Consider the following 27245-nt stretch of genomic DNA (forward strand, 5'->3'; position numbering starts at 1 on the left):
GTTAGAGCCCCTCAGGCTAGGTGAGGTATGTCCTTAGAGAAAGTCAAAGGTTAAGGAGGCGGGAGAGGGCTGTAGGGCGGGAACAGAGCAGGGTCTCACTGCCTGCAAACTGGAAGTAGACGTGGACCCGAGGGACAGCTGGGTGGCATGGTGGCTCTATTCAGCCTTGAGTCTCTCAGTGTCCCTTCCCTGACTCCCAGCAGCCTGTTTGACCCTGTTCCTCAGAGATGGGCTATCCTTTTCTCCCATGCTTTCCTCCTAGGCTTGCTTGGGTGATGAGTTTACGGATGCTGGTCCAGCTCCCGCTTTGGCCTAGGTGGAATGGTGGCCGTCATCTAGAGTTTACAGAGGCTTATGACGGAAAAGTCCGTTACAGACCAAACAGCCCTGGCTGATGCTGTGCCTTCAGGAGCTCTGCTCACTGGTTAGCCTTCTTAAGGCCTCTGCCAAGTGTTAAAAAAGTTAGTGCTGGCATAAATGTAGTTGAGTTGGCTGTTGGACTGCCAGAACCTTTGCTTAAGACAGCCAGCAAAGCTGAGCCAGCAGCTTCCAGCTAATTGAGTTACCCCATCTTCCAACACCTTAATTATTCACAGTAAATGAACTTCAGGAGCAATGCTTATAATAAGAATTTAAAGCCAGGCATGGTGGTGCATACCTTCAATCCCAGCACTCGGGAGGCAGAAGCAGGAGGTCTCTGTGAGTTCAGAGCTACTTTGGTCTACACTTCAAGTTCCAGGCCATCCAGAGCTACATAGTGAGGCATTGTCTCAAACAAAGCAAAACAACAACAAGAAGGAATTTAAAAGCCAGGTGTGGGAGCTTTGGAAACCGCTCTTCCAGAGGACCTAGGTTCAATTCCCAGTACCCATTGGTAGCTTACAATTCTCTGAAACTCCAGTCCCAGGGGATCCAATACCCTTCTTCTAGCCTCTGTGGGAACTCCACGAAAGTAGTACACAAACATATGCAGGTAAAACACCCATACACATAAAATAAAAGGCCGGGCAGTGATGGTGCACGCCTTTAATCCCAACACTTGGGAAACAGAGGCAGGAGGATCTCTGTGAGCCAGCCTGGTCTATAGAGCAAGTTTCAGGACAGCCAGTGCTACACAGAGAAACCCTGTCTGGAAACATCATCAACAACAACAACAACAATAATAATAATGTTTTAAAAGAGTGTGTCCAGCTCTTGCAGAGGACCAGAGTTCAGTTCCCAGCGTCTATAATGGGCAGAGCTCATAACTGCCTGTAACTCCAGCTCTCTGAGAAACTTACCCTCCCCAGGCCCTGCAGTGGTGCGTGTGCGTGTGCGTGTGCGTGTGCGTGTGTGTGTGTGTGTGTGTGTGTGCATGTACACATAATTAAAATTATTATGTTTAATTTTAAAAAGCCAGGCATGGTGGTGCAAGCTCGTCATTTCCACGCTCAGTTGGCTGAGGCAGAAATTGCCTGGCTCAAGTTTGAGGCTAGTCTGGGCTTCCTAGTACCAGGCAGCCACTGCTATGTGGCAAGATTCTGTCTAAAAATGAAGAGATTTTAACAGATTCTTTTTTTTCAAATTATTTTATTTTATGTGCATTGGTGTTTCACCTGCATGTATGTCTGTGTGAAGGTGTCAGATCCCCTGGAACTGGAGTTACAGACAGCTGTGAGCTGCCTTGTGGGTGCTGGGAATTGAACCCAGGTCTCCTGGAAGAGCAGCCAGTGCTCTTAACCGCTGAGCCATCTCTCCAGACCCTTCACAGAGTCTTAGAATACTTAAACAATGCACCAGGAAGTGATAGGTCTTACTACATTTCTCAGGATGATATGTTCCCACCTTGAGAGCTGCTGAGGAGGGGTACCTGTGGCAGGGGGCACTGGCGATCCAAGCAGGGAAGGCCCTAGGTATATGGGTGACAGGGTCCTGGCTGTGCTGGGAAAATGGGGGTGGTTACAGGTGTGTGGCCTGGAGATTGTGGCCTGGCCCAGCAGATGAAATTTGAGCCAGGCAGTGGTGGCGCACGCCTTCTATCCCAGCATTTGGGAGGCAGAGGCATACAGATCGCTGTGAGTTCGAGGCCAGCCTGGTCTAGAGAGCGAGTTCCAGGACAGCCAGGGCTACACAGAGAAACCCTGTCTCGAAAAACCAACCAACCAACAAAAAGCACGCCCCCTCCCACCCCCCAAAAAAACCTTGAGAGAGTACATGTCGCGGGGGTGGAGCCCCATCCAGGCCCCGCCTCCAGGTACCGGGGTCACTCCGGAGTCACCTAGGCGCTTCCAGGCCTTTGCCCAGAGTGCCCCGCCCCCTGCGCGCATGCGTGCTGGTTCCCGGAAGCGGTGCGCACGGCGTTTGCCCCTGCGTCCCGGCGGGAGCGGGCAGAGTCAGTGGATGTAGGGCAGGGGATCCCGACATGGCCACGGCGGGAGGCGGCGGCTGCGAGAGCGCCGCGCCCGAGGCCGATCGTCCCCAGCCGCGGCCGTTCCTCATCGGCGTGAGCGGCGGCACCGCTAGCGGCAAGGTGAGTGGCCTGCGCCCGGGCCTCGCGGAGGGACTGACGGGCCGCGGGTTGGGGCGCCATCGCCTCCCGCCCGGCCGTGTCACCTGTTGCTAGCAGCCAAGGGGCCGCCCCCAGGGCCTGGTGGGTCACTGCACAAGCCCACTTCCGGCACTTTCTGTCCCCAGTCAACAGTGTGCGAGAAGATCATGGAGCTGCTGGGACAGAACGAAGTGGACCGGCGGCAGCGCAAGTTGGTCATCCTGAGCCAGGACTGCTTCTATAAGGTCCTGACGGCCGAGCAGAAGGCCAAGGCCTTGAAGGGACAGTACAATTTCGACCACCCAGGTACGTGCAGACAGCCTGCCTGGAGAGGTGGGGTGGGGGGTGGACTGCTACGACGTGGGCTCTACAGCGATCGCAGACTGCCGGACAGATCCAGGGGTGCGTGTGGATGCAGACTGCTGGACCAGGGCTGTAGGAGGTGACTGGGATGCAGGCCGCCAGGTCAGGGGCTCTCCGAGCTGTTTGCTGGGTGCAGACTGCCACGGGAGGCTGTACAGGAGTGTGTATGTAGCATGCAGGGTTACCAAGGTTGTACAGGAGAACTGCTGATACCAACTGCCGAGGTGGGGATGGTATTGGAAGCAGAAGCAGTGAGGCTTCATGAAGCCTTTACCCATATTAGGTTAGGAGGATTTGCTAAGTGCTGTGGGCCTGGAGCATTCAAGACTGTCTAGTTCACTTGGAAGGAGGTAGCAGAGGTGTCTTCAGGATCACTTGACGATGTGTTGACATCCTCTCCCTGCACCTTGCTGCTAAGGGGTTCTTTGCACACCCTACTGCCTGGGTGACCTATGGATTCCCCAACTGTCTAGGTGCAGTCTTCAGAGAGGCTGGTAGTAGGAGGAAAGGCTAACCTGGTGCCCAGGCCTTGGAGCTGTTTCCTGGTCTGGAGGGTGCCTAGAAAGTTTCAGCTTTTCTAGGGACACAAGAAGGTCAGAGAACAACTTTTAACTGGCTCTTCCCAGACACAGAGGAGCAGAGGCCCAAGTCACCTCTCTTCTCCCCAGTGCTAGCCAGTCAGAAAGTCTGTCCCAGTTCCTGTTGGGACGATTTTACCCTTGACCCTGTGATGTGTTGTGGGGTCCTGAGCTGCCCTGGCTCCCAGCTGTGCTGACTCTGGGCAGAGGCGGTTCTCTCCCGGCTGCTCCACCAGGGCAGCTGGGTAGTCTGGCCTTTTGCTGTTTTGTAGATGCTTTTGATAATGATCTGATGCACAAGACTCTGAAAAACATTGTGGAAGGCAAAACTGTCGAGGTCCCCACCTATGATTTTGTGACCCACTCAAGGTAAGCAAGTAGTTCCCGGGAGCCAGTGAGAGAGGACGGTCTACACACTGTCCTGGGGGATTCCACCCCGTTTCTGTGGACTAGCCTGTAGTCAGGGCCCTTGTTGCTAAAGTGAGCCTCTCCCTGGCAGGTTGTCAGAGACCACGGTGGTCTACCCAGCTGACGTGGTTCTGTTCGAGGGCATCTTGGTATTCTACACTCAGGAGATCCGGGACATGTTCCACCTGCGCCTCTTTGTAGACACAGACTCTGATGTTAGGCTGTCTCGAAGAGGTAAGGGCCTCCAGGTCCCTGACTGCGCTTGGGTGCCCCAGGGGTCCCAGGGAGGGCTTACGGTGGCGCCTTGCTCCTGTTGCTGCAGTTCTCCGGGATGTGCACCGAGGGAGGGACCTGGAGCAGATCCTGACCCAGTACACCACCTTCGTGAAGCCAGCCTTTGAGGAGTTCTGCCTGCCGGTATTGCTTCCATCCGTTCACAAATGAAAATGGGTCTCAGCTCTGCCCACCTCTCCCTGTCTGCACCGTTTGCCTATTTGCCTCGGGCTAGACCCTGGCTGTTCCCCTCAAAGCCTGGCCTGTGCCTTGCTCACTCCCCTTGGAGCCGCTCTGTGAGGACCTTTGACTGTTCACTGCCTGAAGTAGCTGTGGGGTGCTTTAACTGTCCTTTGGGCTGCTGTGGACCAGATGCTAAGATCCCTGATGACTCATCTTGTATTTCTGGAGTTAGAGGTGAATTTGTGGCTTTATCCGATTCAGAGAGGGAGTAAGGTGGTGGGGAGCTGAGGGTTGTAGCGCTGGCTGGCCCTGATCTCATGGCAGGCTTCTACGTTTAGTTTCCTGAGTGCCGGGATTTTAAGTGTGAGCCATCATGCTCAGTGTCAAATTGAAGTGTTTTAAAGAGAAGCTTATTAATAGTGTTTTGCCTCTTTAAAAAAATGTATTTGTGTGTGTGTATGTGTGTGTGGTGCATGTGTATGTTCATGGAAGCCCGGAGAGAGAGTGGGATCCCTGGAACTGGAGTCACAGGCGGTTGTGAGCTAGCCGCCTGATGTGGGTGCTGGGAACGGAACTGAGTCCTCTGTAAGAGCGCAATTGCTCTTAACTGCTGAGCATCTCTTCGGCCCCCAGTATTTTATCACTTGAAGGTGAGAATAAAGGCCAGGCATGGTTGTGCATGCTTTTAATCCCAGAGCTCAGAGGCAGGAGATCTCTATGTGTTCAAGGCCAGCTTGGTGTACATAGTACATTCCAGGCCAGACAGAGATAAATGGAGAGACAGTCCCACCACATGCCTCAGAAATGGAGAGACTGCCCCCAGCCCCAAAAGTAAAGAAAGCAGAACTATCAAGAACAGGATAAATAAGTTCCATTTGCTGCTACCAAAAGAGCCCCTTCTGGGTGCTGGGATTACGGTGTACTACCACCCCTGGCTAAAAGAGCTTCTTCTTGAATACTCATGCTCTCTGAAGTTCCTGGAAAGTGGGAATATGTGAAGTGCAGACTCTTGCAGTCTCGACTCATGGGCTTTTGCTGAGTAAGTGCTGAGCAGGCAGCGAAACCCTGAGGCCTGCATCTGACCGCCTCCTGAGCAGCCCATCACCTCCCTTCCCTGTCCATGTGCTGCTGACCTCCCCAGGGTTTCCTCCCCTCATGCCAGCCAGCCCCTCTTGAGTTTCCCAGCCTGCTGGGGAAGGGGAGTGGGTTTCAGCCCCTCTTCACCTCACCAACTCTGGTACTGCCAGAGTGGCTCCCAGCCAAGGTCTGCTCTTCCCTTTCATGGCAAGGGTCTCTGCTGCCTTCTGAAACCTATCTGCTGCAGGGGACAGGCCTCCTTGACCCAAACACACAGGTTGGCAGTATCAACCTGGGTCAAGAGTGTACCTCACCCTCTGGGCTTTGCCTGGTTCAGCTGTGTCCCCTCAGCCACATCTCTCCCTCTGCTTTCCTCAGTGGTGTCTGCTGGAGTGTCTCTGGCATTAGAACAAATCAGTAGTGAGAGAATGCAGGGGCCAGGGGCCATGCATGTCTCCATACCGTGCAGGGCCGCCTAAGAGGCCTGCGCATGGCACATCTCTTGTCTGTCACACTCACTCTTATAGGTAGGATATTTGCAGACTTCAGTCCCAATTTCAGAGGCCAAGAGCTGTGGGAGGCGTCACACCTACCTAGGCCAGCAAGTAAGCTGAGACTAGGCAAACAGTGGGGGCGCTGATGTGCAAGTTCACTCCAGCTTAATCTTCGGCCTCACTGTTCAGACCCCATCTCGCACTTGTATAAGGCTGTCTCCAACCTGCCGGTGCTACCAACACCCAGGCTTTCATGAGTACCTTAAAGTCACCCTGGAGGAAACAGCCTCAGGAGACCCCTCTGTGTCTTTCAGACCAAGAAGTATGCTGATGTGATCATCCCTCGAGGGGTTGACAACATGGGTAAGCAACCCCCAGCCCTATGCCCAAGCAGACTGCCGCCCGCCACTTGCCTTGGCTACGAAGGCTTCCCAAGTATGTGCATGGGGCCTGTCAGCGTTCATCTGGGACATGGGGTCTGTACTTTCCGAACACCCAGAGCTGCTGGGCAGGGCCTGTCAGTGTTCATCTGGGACATGGGGTCTGTACTTCCGAACACCCAGAGCTGCTGGGCAGGGCCTGTCTGGCCACCGGGATGTGTTTTTGTCAGGCTCAGTCAACAGCAGAAGCCAGGAGGTCTGCTGTACCTGTCCAGTTGTGTGCCTTCTGTCCACTGAGGCAGCAGGCAGCAGGCAGTGGGGACCGCTGGGAGGCAGGAAGGCACAGTGGCTTTCCTGCATGCTGAGTGTTTTGCTGAGTACAGGAGTGAGGGCAGGCCGCAAGGGCTCCAGGAGTGAATGTGATGAGCACTTCCCATGTCTCATTGCAGTCGCCATCAACCTGATCGTCCAGCACATCCAGGACATTCTCAACGGTGACCTGTGCAAGCGGCACCGAGGAGGGCCCAATGGGCGCAACTACAAGAGGACCTTCCCCGAGCCAGGAGATCACCCTGGGGTGCTGGCCACTGGCAAGCGCTCACACTTGGAGTCCAGCAGCAGGCCCCACTGAGACCGGCATATGTAGGTTCCCCACAGACCCATGGTTAAGGGTCTGAGCCTGGGGACAACCACTTGCCCTTAAAAGCACAGTCAGGGGTTCCTCTCAGCGTGATCTAGGGTGGCAGCATTTAGGACCAAGGCCTTCCTTGCTTGGGAGGGCAGATTCATGCTGACAGAGCATTCCGGTGTCCTCTGCTTCCTCTCATTGGAGGAGGCCAACAGGTATCTGGGTCGCTGAGAAATGTCCCAAACTGCAAAGAAAGCCCATGGTGCCAGCTTCCAGAGGGATGCAGGTCATACATTATGGGGCAACTGAGGAAATAGCCCCGGTACTGGCTGGCCTTGCTGGCCTGGCGTTGATAGTGAACCACAGTGATGTGCTTCTCAGTATGCTGTGGTTCATGTACATGTTGCGGAAGTCAAGTTTGAAGATACGTTATATATCCTTATTTGTTTTGTGGCAGGCTGTTTGTGACCAATGAACCTAGTTTAACACCTCCAAGTGGTCTATCCTCCAGTCTAAGGAGCCTGAGGCAGGAAGGAACCCTAAGTCTGTCTACTCACGTGACCCTAAGCAGCATCACACTTGATGCAAGGAACTCCTGGGTATCCTGGGGCCTGGATTGTGGGATAAATGGAAGCAGGCCATCAGGTTTCCTATGGCTAAAAGTGTCCTCGCAATTCTGCAGGGAGCCCAAGCCCCAGGGGCTGTCTGTACAAGCCACTTGGGTATAGTTCATGGTGAGCATGCCAGGGCAGGTAGGGGAGCACTAAGTGCAGAGCAGGTCACATGACCGTGGTTGCCTAAAGCCAGCCAGTCTCCTGCACACCCAACCTGAGCTCATGGCTTCACAAACGGTCCATTCTATGATGTCAAGTTTGTCTCCCCTCCCACGGGATGGCCCTTTTGGAAGTGTCCTTTGCTGTTGTCACAGGCTTTGGCACAGACACTTCTAATGTGTTCTTGTTAAATACAACCGTGGTCCCACTCATGACAGTGCTGTGCTGGTTTTGTTGAACTGAAACCCCTCTTTGGAGGAAGGATCAATAAATAACACTAAAAAACGATTATCAATTTGTTCCTTTTTATTTACATTAGGAAAGGCAAATTCAAGGCAAGGAAGTGTATGGATGACATCTTGGCTGGAAGACAAGTGAAGACGTTTGGTGAAATTTCCCAGAAGGGGTTTTTAAAATACAGATCATGAGGAGTCTTGGTGTTAATGCACTGTCAGATTTCCAAGTAGGCTTTACACAGGTCAGCTGTGCCTGCAGTAGGTTGTTTGGGGTGACTGCAGGTCTTGTGAAAGGCAGGGCCAAGACCCCATTGGTGCCCCACAGCTGGTGGCACGCTCAGGCTCATCACAGGAGTCCTGTCCACTCCTTCCCTGGCCGGGTGCTCCTGCCTGCCTTGGTGGTTCCTACGCTGGCAGCTCAAACACTGGCTGGTCAGAGGTGGGCCTCATGGGTGATGCTGTGGGCATGGTCTTCACTGTGTGAAGAGGACTAAATCACTCAAATGAGAAACCAGTGGCTCTTCAGGAGAAATCGTAATTAATCCCTGGAGTCCTTCCTGGACCCAGCCAGTCCCTGACTGCTGAGGCCTCTGCTGGTGGGAGACAAACACATTCTTTAGATCCTGTTCTGCATGCTTGTCTTCCGCGCTCTTGTTAGCTAGTAATTCCGGATCAGAATGTCCCAGCTGTCTTTCCAGCGAAGGGCTCGAAGTTCTACTGGTGAGAGTGACGTGTCTCCATAGGTTAGTGGACGAAGCATGTTGGACACATGGCATGCAGAGGAATACCAGGCTACAACCAGGGCACTGAAGACATTCTTCTGCAGCTGGGACCTGTGGGCAACAGGGAGAGTGAGGTCAGAGCATCTGGCTTGCCTCCCCACAGCATCCGTGGCCAGCCATGTCCCAGGAACCTGCTGACACACTCGTGGACTTTACCTGTTCATTCCTTAGATCTCCCCTGCTTCTCTGTGCCCCCACCAACCCTTATCTGCCTGGATACATTGCACATGACCCTCATCCTGCTCCTGGATCTGCCACGGCTCTACCCCCAATGCCAGAGGTGTTTCCCATGCCCTCCACATCAAGGCCCTCTGCTCCAACACAAAGCTTTCTTTTTTCTTTTCTGAGACAGAGTTTCTCTGTGTATCAGCCCTGGCTGTCCTGGAACTCACCAGGCTGTCCTCGAACTTACAAGAGACCTGCCTGCCTCTGTCTCCCGAGGGCTGGGATTAAATGTGGGCGCCACCATGCCACGTTAACCCAAAGCTTTCTCTCTGCCACATCCCACCAAGTCTGGGCAGCGAGCGGCCGCTGTCCTGGAATGCTGGTCCACAGGTGGTTAAGCCTCTCCCCAGTTTCACGGCCCTAAGGTCCACTGTGCCCGCACCTGCACAGGTGGTCACTGATGTGCTGCAGGACGATCGGAAGCAGCAGGATCTGGAAGGTGAGTGCTGGCAGGTAGTGGTAGAGAAAGAGCATCCTCTCCATCAGGAAGAAGGGCAGGTAGTTGAGCGCCCAGCCGCCAGTACACAGGGCTCCAGCTAGCACCCAGTGGGACCAGGCATCTGTGGGAGGGTGTATCTCAGAGCAGCACTACCACTGAGCTAGCCATGAGCTCATTCCAGTCACATGCTGTCCTCAGCACCTCACTCCCCCAGCCCCAGGACTAAGTGGACTGATGGACGACCCTGCTGCTGCTCCTGGGTCTGCAAGGCCCAGGCTCAGGGTGAGGCCCAGCCCAGCCCTGCGAGGTCCCCTCATGGCCAGTGTAAGGACAGGCTGCTCTCATCTGAGAATTCTGCTCTCAGCTCCTCAGGGAGCTATAAGGAGCTACATTTGTGACCAGCCCAGAACTGTAGCCAAAGCCAGTAGAAAGAAGGGACCATGTTTTCTGGGATGGAGGTTACAGGGCGATGGTGGGCCAGTGCTTGAGTTTTCTTTCCGAATGCATTTCTGTCAGCTGCGTACAACCACTGACCCCTAAGCCTCCTGCTGACTGACTGCTGGGCCTCATCCAGCGTGTCTGGTGCATGCAGGCAACCAAGATAGCCTCTGTCCCCTGTGTGCTCTCTGCTAAAGAAGACTCAAGTGTGGTGTGGATCTTAACTGCCACAGGTTTGTTTTCAGGGCCCCTACCTGCAAAACCAGGGGCTCCAGGGTCTTGGGTCCTAGTAAAGCTGGCTGTCACCTATGCATAATGTGCTCCCGTCCTGTGAGGACACTAACCCTCAGGGAGGTCACAGATGCTCCTCCGCCGGCGGAGCAGGTACCAGAAGAAGAGTAGGGTGTAGGCCACTGTGGCAAGGCTCGCTGAAGTCCAGATCACGATGTTTCCAAGTAAGTGGATCTGAGCCTGAAATCACAGGGAGCTGCTCGCTACCTGCCCCCTCACCCCAAGTGGAGGGCAATGGTCACAAGAGAAACCAAACATACTTCAGCAGTCCAAAGGTACACAGGCACATCTGGAACTCTAGCCTAGACACATCTGGACAAACTTGTTCCCAGCCACTTTTCTTTTTTTTCGAGACAGGGTTTCTCTGTGTAGCTTTGTGCCTTTCCTGGAACTCACTTTGTAGACCAGGCTGGCCTCAAACTCACAGAGATCTGCCTGCCTCTGCCTCCCGAGTGGTGGGATTAAAGGTGTGCACCACCACTGCCCAGCCCCAGCCACTTTTTAAGACATGCATTAATGTTCTTAAATCCTGTTTGTCAAAACTGAAAATTAGGAGTAATGGAGATTTGGGATATTGGGCGTGAACCCGGAGCTCTGTGTATTCACATTGTCACTGAGATTTACCCACAACCCCAGTTCATCCAAGACTGTTTCCTAGGCAGCCCAGCCTGGCCTCAAATATATAATCCCTGTCTTAAATGTGTGCCACCGGGCTGGAGAGATGCTCAGAGGTTAACAGCACTGGCTGCTCTTCCAAAGGTCTTGAGAGTTCAATTCCCAGCAACCACATGGTAGCTCACAACCATCTGTAATGAGATCTGGTGCCCTCTTCTGACCTGCAGGCAGAACATTGTATACCAAATAAATAGTTCTTAAAAAGAAAAAAAATGTGTGCCACCATGCCTGGATTGGGATTCCTCATTCAACAACACAGTTACTCATAGGAAGGTCATACCCGGGAAAGAGAATCTGTGTACACACACAGCTGTGGGGGAGCCCTGGGACTTGCTCCACGTGCCCTCACTTTCTGGTGACTGCCCTCAATTCCACTGAACAAGCGTGCTGGGGAAGTCAGCATTACTCACTCAGTGATCTGCCCAGCTCTGCCTCCATGCCTCTCTATGCTGCTTCCAGTCTGCCATGGCAGAGGCGGCATAACATACATCACATAACATACACACATAACATACATACACAGCCAGCATCCATCACACACACAACATAACCCAGCCAGCACTGGCCAGCTTAGTGGTCAGGTGCCGTAGGGAAATACTGAAAGCATCTGACAGGAAATGAAGTGGGCTTCCACGAAGGCTAATCATGGATTCCCTCAACAGACCACCTGAGAGGGAGGCCTTGCTCTTTGGCAATGAGTAGTTCAGGCCTTGGACTGCCCAATGGCCAAAATAAAAAAAAAAAAAAAAAAGCGAATTCTGAGCCTTCGCTTTGGAGAAAGCCAGGGCACCTCCTCCAGGAACGTGACCGGGGCTCACACATGCTCGCTTACACTGGTCCTGGGATGTAGCCAGTAGGCGATGTTGGTGTCCAGGGTGACCCACTCCAGCGGGGTGGAGCTGTACTTGTGTTCTGAATCCTCGTTCTTCAGCGTCAGCATCTTCCACTACCACAGGAGAAAGCACAGGTTGCAGAGGAGGACCTCGCCTCCAGCTGCCACAATGTCCAGGTGTGTGTGACTCAACTACTGTCCCTTGTGTGTCAACTGCCCAGACTAAGTTCATCTAAGTGCTAGAGAGCCATGGGCTCCGGGCCATGCCCTGACTTCATGGATGACCACACTTGCTCTGCAGACGGTGACAGGAGCCATGCCGTCAACTCTGAGTCTGTCAGACTTATCCAGGGCTCTGCGGGTTGACTGTAACCCAACTGACCTGATGGGAGGCCTTAAGACACCCTGACATTATTACAATGTCACACTGATGCAGAAACCCCTCGTCCCTGACTGTGGGCCTGCAGAAGGGAGAGACACTCATTCTGCTGCAGAGCCTCAAGCTCCAGGCTGGAGGACTTGAACCTCAGGGCTCGGCAGCACACAGTGCCTTCACGGGTAGAAACCAGCTCTGCTGGAGGATGGCGTCCCTCCTGCCACTTGTCACCTGCAGTTCCGAGAATCTGGCCATGAAGCTCAGGTTCCTGCTGATGTCAACCTGAGTGGGGAGATGCAGCTCCAGTTCCCTCTCCTTCTGCTCCTGGCCTGAGTGGACGGACACCAGGGAAGGGACTCAGTGGGGCTGAAGCGCTGAGGACAATGGCTGCCCTCAGTGTTTCCAATAACCCACAAGACTCCTCAGCAGACTGCATCATTCCACTTGGTTCCTACCACACCCCAACGCCCTGCCAAGTCAGGACTGTGTACCCCGGGATGCATGACTTGCCATCATCCCCAGCCTCCATCCCCAGGCCCTCAGCACAGACACCTCATGTAATCACGGATCACTGCAAGAGTCAGCCAAACAGAATGGAGGGCTTAGGTCCCTCCAAACCAATAGTGTTGTTTTGGTAGCCCTTGAGTGCCGCGAGATCCACAAGGACAACCAAATTCCATGACCCAGGGCTTTACCAACTCACTTTTGCCATACCGGTGTTCCTCCACATTCCACACCATGCTCTCGTGGTGGCCTCGTGACTTCTCCCCAACCACCTCCAGCTGCCGGAACCCCCAGTCAGGGAGGTGAGCCCCGCTCAGCTAGCAAAACCAAGAAAGGGAATGAGCATGACAGGAAGCTGGCTAACCCCAGCAATGTGTCAGCAGGTCCCTGCCCCAGGCCTTCCCATGATTCTCTGCCGCTGTGTGGACTATGAACACAGGATGACTTTCATCACCTTCAAGACGGCAGACGTGTTCACATGCACAAAGCGTACTTCAGACAGGATAGTCTTCCAGGTATCCCGGCTGGACTCTCTGTTCACAATGTCCTGCAGGAGGAGATCTTGTCAGCCTGGGGGCCGGCAGCGGAGCACCCGCCTAGCATTTGTGAGGACCATCCCCAGCACCACAAACCAGGATAAACCCAAATATATCTAGTCAGTTATTCATCCCTTTCAGATTGCCTTAAATGTCAACCTAAAGACTAGAACCCCGTCGCTTCCCAGCCTTTTCACCTTTTTTTTTTTTTTTAACCGATCACACAGCTATGAGACCAGTGTGGGTCCCGGCTAGGCTGATGAGTCCTCACATGAAGGAAGCACATGATGCTAGCTAGTCTTCGGCCTGGGTACCTTACTACACAGCATTTGAGGCAGCCACAGGGAAAGGGCACTGTCCTTGGCAGAGGCTGCAGGAAAGGCTCTTCCCACAGACACTCAAAAGCCGTCTAGTCAGTTACAAGGGCACTCAGAACTCCAGCCAAAACAGAATTTCTTAGACTATCTGGCCAGTGTAAGGTGGTTCTAGAGGTCAAGACCCCCAGCCCCCAAGACTGGCTCAGGGAGGGTCCTGGCCCTGGTAGTTCTTTGCCTGTTACAGCCTGATATGTGCCTCATCGATGAGGTTCTCATGATGAGAACCTCAGATCTCAGGAGGCTGAGTGGGGGCAAGACATCCTGGGCCGCGTGGCCACTCCTGAGGCTTGTTCGCCTTTTCTGTGTGTGTGTGTGTGTGTGTGTGTGTGTTGTGTGTTGTGTGTGTGTGTGTGCGCGCGATGGAGCCGTCAGTAGCACGGTAGCAGGGAGGTCAGTAAGATTCAGCATCATTCCCACTGAGAGAGTCCCATGAGAAGGAGGGCACAGGACCGTCACCAGGCAGGCTTGCTCAGGAGAGCCGCAGAACAGAATGGCTATGGATGTGCACAGCACAGACAAGGGAAAACGGCAGAGACGAGCCAGACACGCCTAAGGAAGTCCTCAGACAGCCTTGCTGAGGGAACTGGCAAGAGGCACCGCCGCCGTATCAAACCGCCATGGGACTCCGGAGGGAGGTCCAAAGTGGGAGGGAAGCTGAGTAATCAGGGCTGGTTGCTGCAGCCAATCAGAAGCCAGGACAGCATGACCTCTCCTCCGAGGGAATGACTTCAGGCCTGAAGTGGTACAGTACTCAGTCTGTGGGCAGTAACAAGGCTTTCTGCACAGCAACTTTCCCAGGAGACCTGATTCTGAAGGGGAGCAAGTGACCATCACCGGAAGTGAAGGCGACTGCAGGCCCCTGCCTCAGTAATCGCTCTCTGATGGCCAAGCCCCTCACCAGGCAACTACTTAGGCTCTATTAACTCCTGAGAATTGGCTGAGAAGCTTCCCCTGGGTCCCAGGAGTGACTGGAGCTCATGTCTGGTGAAAGGGTGTCTTAATTAGCTTTAACTGTCAGCGTGACACAGCCTGGACTCCTCTGAGACCCGAGTCTAGACTGCGGGACTGCCCAGATCAGACTGTCCTGTGGGCTGTCTGTGAGGGCGTGGCCTTGATGGATAATTGATGCAGAGGCCCCGTCCACTGTGGGGGGCACCATTCCCTGGGCAGGCGATCCTGGGCTGTGAAGAAAGCTAGCAGTAACAGCACGGTTTCTGCTGGAGTTCCTGCCCTGACTGCCCTCGGGTGGACTGCTGACTTCCCTCTCCTCCTCTCAGTTGCTTCTGGTCATGGTACTCAGCACAACAACTGAATGGGGCCAGAGCAGAGGGTGACTAACGCACGGGCCAGGAAGCAGCTACGGCTGTAAGAGCCCTGACCCAAAGGCCTTCACAGGCCACACAGCATCTGGAACTTTCCCTAGCCCTCCCGAGGCACCGGAGGACTCCAGACCTGACGAAGTGAAGCTCCCCAAGGGACCATCTCAGACTTCTTTGTGAATCTAAGCTCCCTGTCTCCTTTGACGTCAGAACCCATTATCCAAAGGGGCATTCTGGGTGCTCCGGGGGGAAATCGGGTGTCCCACTGACCGGCCAGCTCTCCACATGGAACTCACCACTTTCCAGAGGTTCTGGGCAGGCATGGAGATGTTATAGTCGATGTAACAGGAGACTTCTTGAGAGTGGGGGCTCAGTGGGGCTGCGACATCGTGCCTGGAAGAGCAGGGCTGTTCCTCAGGGTCAGGAGGGGGAGGGGGTCAATGCCAGCTGGCTCTACCTGCTGAGGCTGGGGAGCTGGCTGGAAAGGGGGCTCCCACACATCCAGGGAAGGGCACACTGAGGTGGACTGTAATAATCAACGTGACACGGCCTGGACTCCTCTGAGAACGGAATCTCAACCCGGGACTGCCCAGATCAGACTGTCCTGTTGGCTGTCTGTGAGGGCGTGTGCGTCCAGAGCTGATGTAACAATCGGATGGGTGTCATTCACTTTTTGGACAGGTAAAGCAAATCTCAGAGAAAAGAATGGCTGCGTCAGAGACTGGAAGAAGGAGTCTTAAGAACTGGCCCTGGGGTGTCACTGCGGGGCAGAACTCAGAAAAGCAGTCCTGTCAGCTTGCTTGGACCAGCAAGCAGAGTGGTTTCACACCAGAGAGCAGAATCTCTGTGTGACTCAGCCTTAGTGGCCAGAAGGAGTCTGTCACTGACTGCTCAGGCAGGACTCACTTCATCCCAGGATGCACGAGGCACCGTGGAGGCCCAGTGAGAGAGAGAGTCTGGGCAGGCCCTCGACAGCAGCACACCAGTGCTGTGGAGGATAGGACGGTCCCCGGACAGGATTTCTGGTGTGGTAGCCTTAGGGACATTTCAGCAGAAAAGTGAGTGTGGATGCCCAAAGGTGCCGTGGTGGCTTACTGCAGCACTAGCGGGGGCCCAAATGACAGGTGACACAGTCCAGGGTCACCAGGAGCCTCACTAGAGAGAGGGCTTGGGCAGAGAAGTAATGAAGCGTCTGTCTTCTCAGGGCCCAGTACGGCCTCAGTGGAGTGAGGCAGAGGTGGGAAGATGGGATGCCGGAAGCAGGCTGAGTGGTGGTTGACGGGGTGAAAAGCAGTGCCCCACAGCGCCAGCATGGCGAGCACTCACGTGTTAAGGAGGCGGGTGGTCATGCCGTGAACAAGCTGTATGATGTCTCCATGGCGCACTGGCCTGGGAGGGTTGTTCACCACCAGCTGATGTCTAGGGAGACAGCACTGTCAGGGTGGCGCTCCGCCCAGCACCCTCTTACCATAAACTCTCCGGGAATGCTGAGGCTGCGAAGCCTCTGAAGCTGCAGACACTGGGGAGCGTGCACCCCCAGTGATGTATACCTTGAGGGAGGTGACTCTATATGGAATCAAGGCGTTTATGTTTCATCTAACTCTTCTCCACCTACGGTCACTCTACAAATTGCCAAATGTGACTCCATTTCACAATGTCATATTTGTCTATGAAGAATAAACTAGGGGCAAAAAAAATCCTTATGTTGACAACATACTCTTTTTTTCATACCTCCGGAAAAAAAAAATTAAGATGCCTGTAATCCCAGCACTTGAAGGCTGAGGCAAGGGGATTGGGAGTTTGAGGCAAGGCTTGGCTATAAGGAGAGACACTGTCTTAAAAAGAAAGTAAAAGAAAAAAACACACCAAAACTAACCAAACAAAAAAAGCCACCAAACTCTCAGAAGCTACCAAGTCCCCAGCACTGGTCCAGTAAATGGCTACACAGGCCAGACGGGCCAGGGCAGCCTCCCTCCCTCCCTCACAGATGGGCCAGGGCAGCCTCCCTCCCTCCCTCACAGATGGGCCAGGGCAGCCTCCCTCCCTCCCTCACAGATGGGCTAGGGCAGCCTCCCTCCCTCCCTCACAGACGGGCCAGGGCAGCCTCCCTCCCTCCCTCACAGACGGGCCAGGGCAGCCTCCCTCCCTCACAGACGGGCCAGGGCAGCCTCCCCCCCTCCCTCACGGACGGGCCAGGGCAGCCTCCCTCCCTCCCTCACAGACGGGCCAGGGCAGCCTCCCTCCCTCCCTCACAGATGGGCCAGGGCAGCCTCCCTCCCTCCCAGACGGGCCAGGGCAGCCTCCCTCCCTCCCTCCCACACAGGCCAGGGCAGCCTCCCTCCCTCCCTCCCTCACAGACGGGCCAGGGCAGCCTCTCTCCCTCCCTCACAGACGGGCCAGGGCAGCCTCCCTCCCTCCCTCACAGACGGGCCAGGGCAGCCTCCCTCCCTCCCTCACAGACATGCGGACGGGCCAACCAAGCCAGCAAGCACAGACAGACACAGGAAACCTGGGGAACAGTGGCGGAGCGTGGGGAGGGCACACCTAGAGTGTGTTCCCCAGGAACCCCGCCTCACAGTCCTGGAAGAACGGTGAGTGCAGAGATGGCACGGGCCTGGGGATGGTAAGCGTGCTCCTGGAGGCTGTGGTAGGGGCCTCGAGGGCAGGAACCATCCAGAGGCCAAGGACACTCATTTGGCAGGGCTGGGGGAGTACCTGGTCTAGGGGTTCTGACAGGCGGCAACGCTCGAGTGGGCAGTGAGGGGTGGAAGCACAGTGCTGGTAAGAAGGGAGAATCTCACTTACAGGCCTAGACACAGGGGAGGCCGGGGGGGGGTGGGGGTAGAGAGGACCCTACACAGGCCTTCTCCAGGGGAGCAGGTTGGAAGAGCACTGCAGGTGGTCCTGGGCCGTTACAGCTCCTGAGAGATGCTAGGGCAGGTCACTGAGGATCCAGAGCAGGCCCTGGCCTCACACTAACAGGCACATACTCCAGCCTCAAGGCTGAATGAGGTCCCTGGCCGGGGAACACCCATGAAAAGGAGGCCCAGGGCTCGGCAGGACCGTTTACCCACCGCTGGGTGGTGAGCTGAGGAACCACACTCACCTCCCAGGGTCCTTCACGATCCACCAGTTGTTGATGTCTTTGAAGGGGTAGCAGGTCACCTGCTGCTGGTGGGAGCTGCCACGCCCGTTCTCATATCTGTGTGAGGCGTCAACAGAGGATGCACCTGAAGCGGGCAGCTGAGACCCGCAGGCTGAGACCCGCAGGCTGCTCTGCTCTCCCTTGTTTCTGCAGAGACCACCCGGCATGCTGTACCGCTCAACAATGCAGCCTGCCCCAGGGACCAGAGGACAGAGACCAAACAACACTGCTGTCAGGCTGAGCTGCTGGGGCCACTGCAGGGGACACACGGCATGCCACAGCCCTCCTATTGGGTCACACTGGGTGCCACAACCATCCCGAGCCTGGGACCCGGAACCCTGCTGCCTTTGTCCCTCTAAACCCGATCACAGAAAGTGACAGCTCTCGAGACAAGCAGAGCGGGAGGTAACAGAACATCTGTGACTAACAGAATCGTCTGTGATCGCAGATTCAAATGGTCACTTTCCTTACATCATGGGGTAGGTGTTCTTGTGGGAATGAAGCCAGCAGGGCAGGGGTTTGCCGAAGACGCTCCTCAGAGTGACCTGGGAACCGAAGGCCACCTCCAGGGGCTGGCCCTGGGTGATGCGGGCGAGCCCTCCCTAAGACAAATGGAAAAGTTCTCAGGTGAGCCCAAGAGACAAACCATCCTTCTACCTACCCTATGGGTCCCAAGATGGAGAGCGGTGCCAGGCTCATGGCAAACGCTCTTCCTGTGGAGCCATCTCATTGGACTGAGACCAACAATTCTCAACTGGCCTTGGTGACAGATGGGGCAGTGGCAAATACCATCATATAATTAGTGGTAACTAACTCTCGTAGACTAGGGTCCTACTGAGTTACAATTATGAGTGTGTGCGTGCGTGCGTGTGTGCGTGTGTGTGTCTGTGTGTGTGTGTGTGTGAGGTATTCAGGTGACCCTTCCAGCACACACTCCTGTGCAGGTATCCTGTGAGGGTCAAGCAATCGTGTCTAGTGCTGAGGAAATGGGACCAGGGTGTGGTGACGTGCAGGCCTCAGCAGAGCCAGGCATGAGCAGGCCTGCTCCAGGGACACTCCTCACCACACCTCACCACACCTCACCACACGCCAGTAGCCTTTATCCGAAATGTCGGAACAGAAGTGTTCCAATTTGGGGGGGGGGGGCGGGGGTTGGGGGCCACCCACAATCTGAAAGTCCAAAATGCAAAATGCTCTGTAACCCGCAGTTAGCATAGCACACACTACGCCTGAGTCCATCTCATGAGGTGTCTAACTGCAAGTCAGACTAAGAGAGGCAGCCTCGGGCTGGAGAGATGGCTTAGAGGTTAAGAGCACTGACTGCTCTTCCAGAGGTCCTGAGTTCAATTCCCATCACCCACATGGTGGCTCACAACCATCTGTAATGAGATCTGGCTCCCTCTTCTGGCCTGCAGGGACACATGCAGGCAGAATACTGTATACATAATAAATAAATCTTTTAAAAAAAAAAAAAAGGCTGGAGAGATGGCTCAGAGGTTAAGAGCACTGCTTGTTCTTCCAAAGGTCCTGAGTTCAATTCCCAGCAACCACATGGTGGCTCACAACCATCTGTAATGAGATCTGGTGTCCTCTTCTGGCTTGCATGGATATGTGCAAGACAGAAGACTGTATACATAATAAATAAATCTTAAAAAAAAAAAAAAGGGCCGGGCGGTGGTGGCGCACGCCTTTAATCCCAGCACTCGGGAGGCAGAGGCAGGTGGATCTCTGTGAGTTTGAGGCCAGCCTGGGCTACCAAGTGAGCTCCAGGAAAGGTGCAAAGATACGCAGAGAAACCCTGTCTCGAAAAACCAAAAAAAAAAAAAAAAAAAAGAAGAGAGGCAGCAGCCTCACTTGTCCCACAATCCCTGCTTCAGAACTCTTAAACAATGCCAAGAGAGGCTTCATTTCAGGATCACTTGACACTGATCACGCAACTGTATTGCTCACTCGACACGGTTTATTTTTATCTATCTCTCTGTCTGTCTGTCTACTCATTTATTTAGTTTTTTAAAACAGGGTCCTGTTTGGAGGAGCCCTGGCTTGCCCTGACCTGTGGCAACCTCTTCCTCCTGGGGCTACAAGAACCACCAAGGCTGGCTCCGACAGTGCTAGGCAGCAGCTGAGCCTCGGAATACCTCTGTTCTGAAGTGACCCGGATGTCACGTGCCTTACCTCCAAGCTGGCTTGGAAGGCGCTGGACATGATTTGGTCGTGGGGCCCAGAGCGATAGAGCAGCATGAGGTGGACGTAGAAGAACAGCAAGTACAGGAAAACTGGGATGATCAGCAGGGCCACTGCTCTGGCCATCACGTGACTCAACACTCGGATCTGCCAGGAGGAGAGCAAAGGTCTCCTACCCGCGGAGCAGCAGGACCACTTTCAGACACTTCGTGCAGGCTTAGGGAAGGGCACCGAGAAGCCCCACCTCCACGAGGCTCACAGAAAGCGGCGCACTCCCACCCGCTCCTGAAGCCTCCAGGGTCCACTTCTTTGAGCCAACTCCCCCCTACGACAGCTCTACACCCCGACCCCCCCCCACTCACGTGGCGTTGATACACCACCTACATTTGACAGGGTCTGGTCTCCGATCAGGTTCCAGGCATGGACAGCCGCAATGCTGAGCACGAGCAAGTATGTAAAAATTCCCATGTATTTGATACTGAAAGAGACAGATGTGAAACGAGGTTATCAGACAGACAACCCGACAGACAGGAAGAATACTGTCCAAGTCAGGGGCTCTAACTCACCCAACTGCGCAGGAACAAGAAACCCCCGTCAGCATCAGCCACAGCCACCATTGCAGGGAGAAAGGGCTGGGATAAAAACAGAAGGACAAGGAAGCATTTCCAGGACTCTTCCTACAGCTCAGGGACAGTGTGAGCTTCTCCGAGCAGTCTTGAGGTTGGCCAGCCCTGACCACCAGCCACAACGAAAAGAACCCCACCTCCCAGTTTGGGGCTCAGAAGAATTTTTCTTTTTGTCAAGAAAAATTTTACTGTGGGTTAAAGTTACAAAGGATGTAGCTAATAAAAATCATGGGCTAAGGGCTAACCCAAAGTATTAGGTAACCAGAATGCATTCTGCAAGCAACTCTTCCAGACAAAAGACACTTGAAGTCTCCCAGAGCTGGGAGATTCTGCAGCCAGACCCTGCCTAACAAGCAGGAAGCGGCACCGGAGCCCTCCTACCCCGAAGGCGGTCTCACTTCCCATACCTGTGCCTTTGGGAGTTGAAGAACTTCAGATAGGACAGCACAGCCAGGAGGTTGAAGAAGATCAGCAAGGACTCCAGCAGCATGAGCCTGGACTGGGTGAGCAGGGCGTTTTCTGTGGCAGAGACGAACGGTGGTCAGTGCTGAGCATGCGCACAGGAGGTGCAGGCAGCTGCCTCTCCATGGAGACTGGCTGAGGACCCTCTGAGGACGCCAGGCCATGTACGCTCAGGCCCGGTTTGTACAAAGACAGGTATTTGCATATAGATTTCCACCCATCCTGCTGCATGTACATTGTTAAGTCATCTACAGATCACCCCAAACCCCTATACAATATAAATGGCACATAGTTATTTTACTGTCTTATTAAGGGAAAAAACAAGGGGAAAAATCTTTTCTTTTTTAATTTAAGACTTATTTTATGTGTATAAGTGGTCTGCCTACATGTATGTATGTGGACCACACAAGTGCCTGGTGCCAATGGAGGTGCCAATGGAGGTCAGAAAAAGGCATGGGATCCCCTGAAACTGGAGTTATAGATGGTTGTGAGCCACCATGTGGGTGCTGGGAACCAAATTCAGCTCCTCTGCAAGGCCAGTAAGTGCTCTTAACCTCTGAGCCACCTCTCCAGTCCCCAGTGGGGGAAAGAAAACTTGACATAGTTGATGCGGAAGGAAATATTGAAAAAAAAAAAAAAAAACTGAGACAAACTCTTGCTATATTGCTCAGGCTGACGTCAACTCAAGACTGTGCCACCTCAGCCTTCCAGGTGCTGGGATTACAGGCTCAGCAAGAGCCAGCATGGCATCGCTTTGCTTTGCACTGGGGATGGAGCCAGGGCCTCATACATGCTAGGCAAGTGCCCAATCACTGTGTTACACCCCCAAGCTCAGGGCTATTTTCTTTAGGTATTAAAATGTTTTTAAAATCGTGTGTGTGTGTGTGTGTGTGTGTGTGTGTGTGTGTGTGTGTGTGTGTGTGTGTGCGTGTGTCTGCCTGTATGCATGTACACACCACGGTGTATATATGCCCTTAAGCACTGTCTGGCAGCCCCCACCTCTAATATGCTATTATTGCCACATCTCCACGTCTATTTTTTTTTGGTTTTTCAAGACAGGGTTTCTCTGTGTAGCCCTGGCTGTCCTGGAACTAGCTTTGTAGACCAGGCTGGCCTCGAACTCAGAGGTCCACTGCCTCTGCCTCCTGAGTGATGGTATTAAAGGCGTGCGCCACCACTCATGCCTGGCTTCACATCTCCACTTCTGATAAGAGTCTGAACTCATACTCCATCAATCCTACATCACAGAGTGCAGCCCAGAAGTATGGGTCTTGTGGAGGCAAACATGCAATCTGGATGAAGCAGATCTGTTCACTAGGGCAGCACACTCACTAACACCAGGCCTCTTGAAGACTCATGGTGAAATGCCACAAAGTGTTTGGTTTTTTACTGTACTCTGCCAAAGGCTGGCGGGCAGGGAGCCAAGGTTTACCTATGAGCATCAGCAGGGCGGCCCCCATGGCAGCACAGTGGGAGAAGTGGAGCTCCAACACTATCTGGTAGGCCATGGGCACTGACAGAGCCCCAGCAAGGGCTGGCAGCAGGCGCAAGGACCACACTGGCACGTTGCTGCTGTATTCTGGAAAGGGAATCACACAGCAGAGCTGAGAACATGCGTACTAATACACAGCTGCTCACAGACCCTGAGAACATGTGTACTAATACACACAACAGCTCACAGACCCTGAGAACATGCATACTAACACACAGCAGCTCACAGACACTGAGAATATGTGTACTAACACACAGCAGCTCACAGACCCTGAGAACATGCATACTAACACACAGCCGCTCACAGACCCTGAGAACACGCGTACTAACACACACAGCAGCTCACAGACCCTGAGAACATGCGTACTAACACACAGCAGCTCACAGACCCTGAGAACATGCATACTAACACACACACACACACACAGCAGTTCAGACCCTGAAATGAAACTCTCAAAAGCTGGGAGGCACATGAGCAGCTAAGGGTGAAATCATGGGGTAAAGTCTTTAAAATGAGCTTCGGGATTTCTGTGGTGAGTGGTTTTTAGAGACAGGGTCTCACCATTTGGCATGCTGATGCACACCTTAAATCACAGGACACATGCACAAAGAGCCAAAGATAGTTACAATCACAAAACACTTAAACTTTAACCAGACTTTTTTCTTTTTAATTTTTATTTAAGTATTATATCTCTCTCTATATATGAGTGTTTTTTTGTTGCTGATGTTGTTGTTTAAGTTTTTTTGTCTTTTATTTTGCTTTTTTTTTTTGCTTTTTGAGATAGGGTTTCTCTGTGTAACAGTCCTGGCTGGCCTGGAACTCACTCATGTAGACCAGGCTGGCCTCAAGTCCACTTGCCTCTGCTTCCTGAGTGCTGGGATTAGTGTGCACCACCACCGCCCAGCTATGTATATGGGTGCTTTATCTGCATATATGACTGCATATGCCTGGTCAAAAGAAGGCATCAGATCCCCTGGAACTGGAGTTACAGATGGTTGTGAGCCCCCATGTGGGTTCTAGGAATCAAACCCTGGGCCTCTGGAAGAAAAGTCAGTGTTCTTAACTGCTGAGCCATTTCTCATTAACCAAAGTTTTCTTTCTTTTCTTTTCTTTCTTTTTTTTTTTTTTTTGTTGTTGAGACAGGGTTTCTCTGTCACAGCCATGACTATCCTGGAACTGAACCCAAATAAGCAATCATATCCTGGTTCAGATTAATAAATGGCAATTGTTGGTTCTTAAGAAAGGCATAGTGTCTCCATTATTTCTTGTGCAAATTAATAGGGAAAGTTAAAATCCTTACCTGCTCCAATTCGGTTCCACAAAAAGTTACCATCGAATCCTCCTAAATAACCTAAAACAGAAAATTTGGAATATGGACCAAATAAGGTGAGAAAACAACAACACAGGATTTCTGCCCCTGAGAAGGTTTACTTGCTAAGCTTAATGTATTCCAAGGAAGGCCTGAAAGACAATGGCTGTTTCTCTGACCTACCTCCTAAGGCCAACAGCATGTGGCCAAATGGAGGTCCACTGTCGTCCAGAAAGAAGACGCGCTTCATGTAAAAGGAAATGTACTGCCCGTAATAGACTTCATCAAAACTAAACACAAACAAACAAAGACTCATTTTTTATCCAACTAGAAACCTTGAATGCTAGTTAAGCTTTTAAAAAATATTTATTTTTTCGCTGGGCAGTGGTGGGCATGTCTTTAATCCCAGCACTCGGGAGGCAGAGGCAGGTGGACTATTAGGAGTTTGAGGCCAGCCTGATCTACAAAGTGAGTTCCAGGACAGCCAGGACCAACAGGGAAACCCTGTCTTGAAAAACAAACAAATAGATAAATAAAAGCCATGTTCTGTGTATGGGTGTTATGCATGTATGTGTGCAGTGTCCCCAGAGGGCAGAAGAAGGCATCAGATCCTCTAGAACTAGAGTTACAGACAGTTGTGAGCCACCAGGTGGGTGCTGGGAACTGAACCTGGGTCCTCTGCAAGAGCAGCCAGTGCTCATAACCACTGAGCCGCCTCTCCAGCTCCCTAGAAATAGTAATTGTGAACACAGGCAGGAGAATCAAACCTCGTGAAAAAACAGCACTGGATTTCTGCCCTTGAGAAGGTTCCAAGTGTCCCCCTTGACCACTTTCCACTCTATCTACTGAGGCAGGGTGTCTCATCCAGTCTGAAGCCTGTCATTTGGCTAGTATGGCGAGACAGCTTGCTCCAGTGGGTCCCGGACTCAGCAGCAGTGCACTGGGATTACAGATGGTGTACAGCGCCCACATGGCATCTGACTGAGGGCCGGGGATCTGAACTCTGGTCCTCACATTTGTAGAGCAAATGCTTTACCTACTAGGCCATTTCCCCCAACCCTCCCCACAGCTTTTGATTTAGGTCTGTCCTGGTCAATCGACTGAGCAACTTCACACATATCTACAGCTATAAATTCTGGAAGAAGTACCAATCTGATGAAAGGGCCGCAAGGTGAGAGCAAGAACTGCCTGTCACATCTTCAGACACCGAGAGAGACCTGATGAACCAGTGCTTAGGCATGACAATGCTACCATGGTTATGTGAGTTGATGGGCGTGGTGGCGCACACCTTTAATCCCAGCACTGGGGAGGCAGAGGCAGGTGGATCTCTATGAGTCTGAGGCCAGCCTGATCTACGGAGTGAGTTCCAGGACAGCCAGGGCTGTATAGAGAAATCCTGTCTTGAAAAAAAAAAGTTCTCATCTTTCATTAGTATATATTTAATTATTCATAAATGAAATATAATGTCTAGGAGACACTGGATATCGACAATCTTAAGCTTCCACATATGCATGTGCACACACATGTGTACTCTCACACACATGAACATGCATACACATAGTGCCTGTATATCACATACACAGTCAGGCAGGGAGAAAAACTAGAGAAAGAATTAGGATCTGCAGGAGACAGGCATCCCGAGTGCTCTCTGTGCTTGCAGAACCTGCCCTGTGTTCCTGCAGGTTAGATGACGCTCTGTGTGTGTCTCAGTGCTTGGGGACACAACAGATCAGTTGGAGCAAAGGATCTGACCCTGGCTCTTCACTCACCTGAAGTCAGCTGGAAACTGACTTCAAACCAATCTACTATAGGGGTTGCTGAGACTGGGTAATGAATTTATTTGTAGAGGGATCACATTCTACTTGACATCTATAACAAAAAGAATGCCTATATAAAACATCTATAAAAAGAGAATGCCTGTATTAGTTAATAAACACCCTTCAATAATAACTACATCTCCCCTTATGAACAAAACTAGCTCCCTTCCAAATCCCTCAAATCTCCACCTTTCAATTTAGAATGAAAATTAAGGCTGGAAACTAGAATTTCTTCTATTGTTCTTAATTATCAGACCAAGTTATTCTTACTACCTTCCTCCAGGGCAAGACCTATAAGGTATACATTATAGGGGATGTCCTGGGGTTTCATCCACACCCACACTGTTAGTGATGGCTGCTCTTGGTTTTCAACTTGTCTACATGCTAAAACATACATCACCAAGAGGCCCAGAAGCCCAGGATTTCTCTACCCTTGGCACTGTATAGCAAGGTGCTTCAGGTCACTAACTACAATGCCTCTTGGACATACACCCTCCTCCCCAGTTCCACTTACACCACAGCCCGAGGGTAGGAGAGTTGCCATAGCCGGGTGAGTAGTCCCAGGCTAGTCAGAGCCACCAAGTTCAAGTTGATGTCAGCAGTCACCACTAGAGGCCGCTTCAAAAATCGCAACATTTTGCAGAAAAGCAAGCCCGGGAGGACACCCTGGAAAAGAGGGGGGAAACTCCCATTAAAAGTAAGTGGATAGCAGCCTGGAATGGTTCAAAAGAGACTACAAGGATCCTGAAGCGACCTAGCTCGGCGATGCACCCAGGTAGAATTACAGCATAATAATCACGTCAGAAGGACTCTCCTAGAACATACCTTTTGGAGGATTACTGTGTTCAAGGACAGGGTCCACATAAAGACATTTGAGGGATGAATTCAGTAAACTCGGAACTGGACATTCACTCATTTCTGTAAGTGATTCCACAAACACCTGCTGGGCACTTGCTAGGAGCGAGGCTGCTAATGAATGATGTCTCCTCTCCTGCCCCTTCCCAGTGTGGCCGCAAACTAACCCCTGCTCTGGTGAGCTCTGGGTACCGTCCTAACCCAGTGACCTGGACAGACCTTCCCGTCCCCTCCCGGGCATTCCTCTCCTCCTAGAGTTGCACGTGCCCCGAGCCTCTTCTTTACAACTCTGTCCACCCGGGCTCTTTTCCATCCGGAGGCCGCCCTGGAACCGCCCCTGCTCCGCCGGATCATCCACCGACCCTAGCGCGCCGCCCCCGAGCCGGATCCCGGAGCCCCAGCAGGACTCTCGAACCTGGCACTCCAAAACCTACTAGCGTCTCCTCGAGTCCTGCAAAGTGGCTCCCCATGTGGGGCCACGACCGCGAACCGCCCGGCAGGCTCGACCGTTGGGGGCTGAGGCCGCTCGACAATCCTCACCGCCCACCGATCGACGCTCAACTAGTCGTTCCTGCGCGGCCCGATGGCCTCAGCTGCGCGCGTGCGCAGCAGCAGCGCAGGGGCAGGGGCGCGCGTGCGCG

General features: G+C 53.0%; 2 protein-coding genes across 30 annotated transcripts; one reads left to right on the forward strand and one right to left on the reverse strand.

Annotated features, from left to right (window-relative positions):
* Positions 1–1854: 1854 nt before the first annotated feature.
* Positions 1855–8134, forward strand: Uck1 (uridine-cytidine kinase 1). Of its 2 annotated transcripts, XM_076568941.1 has the most exons (8): positions 2314–2509; positions 2674–2833; positions 3741–3837; positions 3968–4110; positions 4199–4293; positions 6218–6266; positions 6733–6925; positions 8004–8134. In XM_076568941.1, exons 1-7 carry the CDS (start codon positions 2402–2404, stop codon positions 6912–6914), a joined length of 834 nt encoding a protein of 277 aa, XP_076425056.1. In that variant the 5' UTR covers positions 2314–2401; the 3' UTR covers positions 6915–6925; positions 8004–8134. The 2 variants fall into 2 exon arrangements, with proteins under 2 accessions (XP_006983522.1, XP_076425056.1); XM_006983460.4 differs by lacking the exon at positions 8004–8134 and having other exon boundaries at positions 1855–2509; positions 6733–7972.
* Positions 7973–27222, reverse strand: Pomt1 (protein O-mannosyltransferase 1). Of its 28 annotated transcripts, none has more exons than XM_076568927.1 (21): positions 27020–27102; positions 26264–26415; positions 25702–25801; positions 24116–24222; positions 23924–23974; positions 22564–22710; positions 21077–21188; positions 20610–20675; positions 20428–20521; positions 20035–20190; positions 18331–18461; positions 17821–17916; positions 16041–16133; positions 15011–15107; positions 12937–13029; positions 12682–12799; positions 12210–12307; positions 11603–11716; positions 10149–10275; positions 9310–9487; positions 7973–8753 (listed from the first exon to the last, which is right to left on the reverse strand). In XM_076568927.1, exons 4-21 carry the CDS (start codon positions 24180–24182, stop codon positions 8579–8581), a joined length of 2013 nt encoding a protein of 670 aa, XP_076425042.1. In that variant the 5' UTR covers positions 24183–24222; positions 25702–25801; positions 26264–26415; positions 27020–27102; the 3' UTR covers positions 7973–8578. The 28 variants fall into 28 exon arrangements, 27 of the variants coding, with proteins under 27 accessions (XP_076425042.1, XP_076425040.1, XP_076425051.1 ...); XM_076568925.1 differs by having other exon boundaries at positions 27039–27099; XM_076568936.1 differs by having other exon boundaries at positions 18326–18461; positions 27039–27097.
* Between the last annotated feature and the right edge of the window lie 23 nt (positions 27223–27245).

This window comes from Peromyscus maniculatus, chromosome 4 (assembly GCF_049852395.1).
Source record: "Peromyscus maniculatus bairdii isolate BWxNUB_F1_BW_parent chromosome 4, HU_Pman_BW_mat_3.1, whole genome shotgun sequence".
NCBI lineage: Eukaryota > Metazoa > Chordata > Mammalia > Rodentia > Cricetidae > Peromyscus > Peromyscus maniculatus.

Coding starts and splice junctions, on each gene's coding strand:
- Uck1 (XM_006983460.4), top strand. CDS start 2,402: ATGGCCACGGCGGGAGGCGGCGGCTGCGAGAGCGCCGCGCCCGAGGCC. Junction 2,834..3,740: donor GTACAATTTCGACCACCCAG/GTACGTGCAGAC, acceptor GCTGTTTTGTAG/ATGCTTTTGATAATGATCTG. Junction 4,294..6,217: donor TTGAGGAGTTCTGCCTGCCG/GTATTGCTTCCA, acceptor TGTGTCTTTCAG/ACCAAGAAGTATGCTGATGT.
- Pomt1 (XM_076568915.1), bottom strand. CDS start 26,958: ATGATCCGGCGGAGCAGGGGCGGTTCCAGGGCGGCCTCCGGATGGAAA. Junction 12,308..12,681: donor GGAACACCGGTATGGCAAAA/GTGAGTTGGTAA, acceptor CCGTCCACTCAG/GCCAGGAGCAGAAGGAGAGG. Junction 10,276..11,602: donor GGCTACATCCCAGGACCAGT/GTAAGCGAGCAT, acceptor CTGTGATTTCAG/GCTCAGATCCACTTACTTGG.